The 4776-nt window shown below is 38.4% G+C and overlaps 1 protein-coding gene across 8 annotated transcripts in view; it reads right to left on the bottom strand.

Annotated features, from left to right (window-relative positions):
- Positions 1–4776, bottom strand: part of LOC117181870 (mitochondrial import receptor subunit TOM70) — a 130303-nt gene that overhangs the window by 916 nt on the left and 124611 nt on the right. For 7 of the 8 annotated variants that reach the window (XM_033374879.1, XM_033374884.1, XM_033374880.1 and 4 more), the window contains one exon: positions 1059–1283. The exons of the other annotated variant lie outside the window; for it this stretch is intronic. In XM_033374879.1, coding sequence (XP_033230770.1) covers positions 1059–1283 — 225 coding nt within the window. The remainder of the gene's footprint in view (positions 1–1058; positions 1284–4776) is intronic. 8 annotated transcript variants of the gene reach the window in all.

The following is a 4776-nucleotide window of genomic DNA, read 5'->3' as shown; positions in this document are numbered from 1 at the left end:
ATCGTGTGACAACTAACAAGGTCACCTTTTAGAGAGGTGTCTTTCAGGGCGACACCATGAGCCCACTTCTCTTTTGCCTTACATTATTGCCACTATCTCTAGCACTTCGCCATTCCGACGGGTACTTGTACGGCAAACCTGCAGATCGAAAGTACAAGGTCACTCGTGTATGACGACCTTAAGATCTATGCTAAAAACAAAGAGCAACTACATCTAGCTCTAGGGATTGTCGAACGATATACTAAGGAAATTGGAATGGAATTTGGGTTAGGCAAATGCGCTAAGGTTTATTTGAAGCGAGGAAAACTTAATGGCATCCCTGAAAATTCTGAGCTAGTTGATAGAAGCGGTATACGACACCTTTGCGCTGGAGAGACTTATACATACCTGGGCGTGCCACAGAGCCGCATTCAGGATGTGACATCTGTAAAGGATACTCTCCGAAGCAGATACAAACGTCTCATCCGACAGATTTGGTCTTCCGAACTGTCGGCGAGGAATAAAGTATCTGCAACGAACATGCTTGCCGTCCCGGTAGTACTCTATTCATTTGGAGTAGTTCCATGGACGAAGAACGAGCTCAAATCCCTTGATATCGGGACAAGAAAGGTGATGCACATAAAAAAAAGCATGCATCTTAAGTCTTCCGTTCCACGACTGTACATCTCACGCCGTAGGGGTGGTCACGGAATATTGAGTCTTGAATGTCTTCACAACAGGATTATTCTGGGTACAGCACATAGAGTTGCAAATGGAAGAGACGCTCTTCTTAAAATGGTCAGGAATCACGAAGAAGTGGGCAAAGGAGCGTTTCTGTACAAAGCAGCGGAGGAGGCTGCTTAAACACTCGGACTTAACTTCAGTATTAGGGGTAAGCAAAATGCATCAAATCTTATCTATCTATCTATTTTTTTAGATCTCAAACATTATTTCTGAACAACATAACCTGTTATAAAGACAGCAGCAATTTGTAATGCCTCTCCGCTAGCCGTTCCCGCAATTTCAGATGCTAATGTATGACAAAAATTAATGGGAAAAATTGTATACTAAAATTATACCTGCGCATATAATGTATAACATTCCGAGCAATCTGGAAATTTTTCAAATGCCTTTTGAAAATCCGACATAGCAGTTGCTATTAAACTAACGTCTTTTTTTGATGCTCCATAACGATAATTTGCATAACATTTCTGCACATATATGAGTCCAGAATCAGGATGAAGTTCAACAGCCTTTTCAAAATCCTCTTTAGCTTCCTTGATTCTCTCCAGAAGAAGATTGACCTATGTTGAAGCAAAATAAGTTTAGTACCATTTTCATAATGTCCAGTGGATACCTGCTTAGCGCCATCACCTTAATGCGCATTAGGAATCGTTAATGGATGAATTACTCTTGTTTAATTAAAATTTTTAAAAAATCGAATGAAAATACGATATAGCTATTTCACATAAATTAAAAGTGGCATTCACTTACTTCTTTGTGAATTTCAATAATATCAAATACTAATTGCGAGTAACTGATGATATATACCATATTGGCTCTAAATATCTTAAGCGTGAGAGAAAAATAAGTATTCTCATTTATTATGATAATAAGACTGTCGAAGGTGTTATCGTGTTAACGTCGCCGGAGGGCTTGAGCTTTCCTTTCAAGACTTTGACAGCTATGTTGTCCGTAGCATGATACTAACAGGTTAAACGATGCCAGACATGCAGATAACGAATAGGAAAAGGATTAAGAGGAAAACCAATACCCATAGAAAAAAATGGAACGTATATTTAATGCCGTGAAATGATGATCGCTTGCCGACGATCTTTGAAGAGCTCCTGGAGACACCGTTGAGGGCCACAGTATACGAGACGGTGTTGATGGTAATCTATGAGATGGTCAGAAGGAATTAAATAATCCGAAAGCTGGCTAGCAAGATCATCTGCAGCAAACCATTTTAACAGAAAGACCATAGAATAGCATCGACTGAAATACTACGAAGAAAGAAGATTTGATGCAGCTATACTATAAAAGTACGAAGTTTGAAACCAAAAGCGAAAAAGAATAGAATTTTAGGACGAAGTTTGATACAAAATATCTTCGTATATATAAAATTGTGTTCAAAGATTTTCTCTCAAACTTAACGGTATCAAGAATAATCTACTTATCTCAAAAGACAAACAGTTGATCGAATTATTCAAATATGTGTTGTACTCCGAGAGAAAAGTTTGTCTCAAGCAAAGAGATTCACAATTCTATGCAGCTAAAACCTTTCTCGGGATTTTCATGAATATCAATTTTCCAAATGTATTTATAGGAACTCTAGCTACATTCCTACACTCAGAAAAATTTTAATTCTAAAAAATCAGCATAACAAGACGAACTCATCTATCAGCGATTTTTAATTTTTGCCTCTGCGTATACTGCCTGTCATATACGGTAAATATCAAGGCCATGTCTTATAGAGCACAGTATAAATATTTAACGTTTTCCAGCATTTGTTCATATAAAGAAATAAAAAACAATACGTTTGTCGCATATTAAAAAAATTAAGTCAATTTTTTTTATTTAAAATGTATTATTGTGGTTCTCCAGTGAAAACTGCACACACAACAAATTTGCCACAATTTTTGAAACATTTTTGACATGCATTCTTTCATTCTCTCTCATTCGCTCCCCTAGAACCCACCAACTCCTTCATCCATTCTTCTCATACTCCATCCTCTCCTAGAATCTTAACCACATTTTCTTGCCAGCTTCTATACATATTCTATACTTTTTGTTCTTTTCTTTTCCCCAATAAATCCACTCCCTGACCTCATTGGCCAATATAAATCTAGCTATTCTGATCCAACTTCTCCCTCCCCAGCCTATTTCTAAATACTTTGGTGCTCCTTCCTTTTTTATCATCTTATACCATTTATTGTATTTTTATTTTTCAATCATGCCCCCATCTTTCTATTAATTATCTTTTCCTCTCCTTTTTTCCAATTCTTCATAGTTTACTACATTCCCGTGTTCTATTTCTCTAGCATTAAAGAACTCGGAATAAATTAAAGCTCTCATAGGATGATTGTGGATGCAAGTAATTACACAAATCCCAATGCAGCAGTAATAGTTAAATCATTAATTTAAATATGTAAGAAATAATTTGTAATTAAATTATAATTTGAAACAATTAAAATTAATTCATTTTGTTTATATAATTATAATTATTAATAATGTTTTCTAACATTTTTCGTGTATTTCGTTGCTTGGAAAACGACGTATAAAATTGTACTTTATGGAAAAAAATAGTCCTAGGCACCACATTTATTTAACCCACGTAACACTCATGAGATATCTTTCTTATCAAAGTACAAATTTAATCAAAAAAATTGACAAACAATATAAAGGATAATTTTTTGAGATAATCGACTTTTATATACCTCCAAACAGCCTCATCATTTTTCTTCAACCCTGCTACGTTCAGTACATCACCTTCACTACTCCACCTCCATGCTTCACCCACAACTCCCTACTTTCTACGAAACAAGTGCCCCTGCACTACCATTCGCACCTCTTTTTCCTCGTCTCACATCCACCAATTCTCATCTATTTTTATTTTCCTATACCATACTTTTGCCGTTTTCCCATAGTTTCTCTCGCTCCTAGCCCTGTCGTTCAGCATTCTCTGTACATCCTTTTTCTTCCGCGTCAATGCGTGGTCAATGGAAACTCCTTTATCCTTTATCCTATTTTTATTTCACATTATCCCCAACTTAGCATTTCAGTCCTCCAATTCCACGGCCGCCACTTCACTCCCCCCTTTCCCCCTCAAAACTTACTTTACGTACCTTGACATTAACCCCTCCCCCCATGCTGCATTGAAGCTCTTTCACGCTCACTTTGTCTTTCCCGTTCCTTAGCTTCAAACCTCTTACCACAATATTATTTCTTCCTTTTTGCTTCTCTTTCCTTTCTAATTTCACCTACATTGTACTCATGCTTTCTATAGCCGCTACATCCTCCGTTTCGCTCCTATCCACTTTCATGTCCAACCTTGCCTCTATCTTCTCTGCAATTTTTTCCGTTCTTTCCATTCATACTCTAATTCTATCTCAGATCTTTCTCCTCTTTTTCTGAATGCCATTCCATTTTTGAGGGTAGTGGCCCACTTGTCCTACTGCTGCTCTTGAAAGTACTTTCTACAGCGTTTTCCTCCGGTCCCTTTGACTCTCTGTCTCCGCTTCTACAACAAAAGATCTTCCCCCTCGCTTGAGCCAGACTCCATATTGCTTGCCTTCACCCATTCTTCCTTCTACCAGTGCAGCTTTTTCCCCTTCCTACTGAAGTGGCTCGATCTCGAACCCGGCGTTGCTACCGGCAGTGGCGTATGGAAAAATCCCTCCCTGTCTATGTCACTAACAACACTCTCATTAACCCCTTCCAGCTCTGCCTCTCCCTGATCATCTGTCGGTAACGGAAACTACTTCATACGAAACTTACTGCAACTGACAGACTGTAGATTCTAAGGCCTTGAGTGAAATTTCCAACGCTCTCTGTGAACCAAGGAACTTGCGAGATGGATGCAGCAATCTGTCATTCTTGGATCGCTTCGTGTCCTCAAGGCATACGAGGGTATCGCCGACCTTTCGTTGTGATTTCATCGTGCCCTGTGACCACCAATCTCACTGTCGTCAGACGTGGATATAGATTGTGATTTATCGCGGTTCTACTGGGATCCGGTGTAATTTTTAGATGGCAATTGTTCCCAATTGGACCCTGCAGTAGTTGTTTGAGCCTTTT

The sequence above is a fragment of the Belonocnema kinseyi genome, chromosome 10 (assembly GCF_010883055.1).
Source record: "Belonocnema kinseyi isolate 2016_QV_RU_SX_M_011 chromosome 10, B_treatae_v1, whole genome shotgun sequence".
Lineage (NCBI taxonomy): Eukaryota > Metazoa > Arthropoda > Insecta > Hymenoptera > Cynipidae > Belonocnema > Belonocnema kinseyi.
Note: the sequence above shows the minus strand (reverse complement) of the source record. Positions and strands in the feature narration are given on the sequence as shown.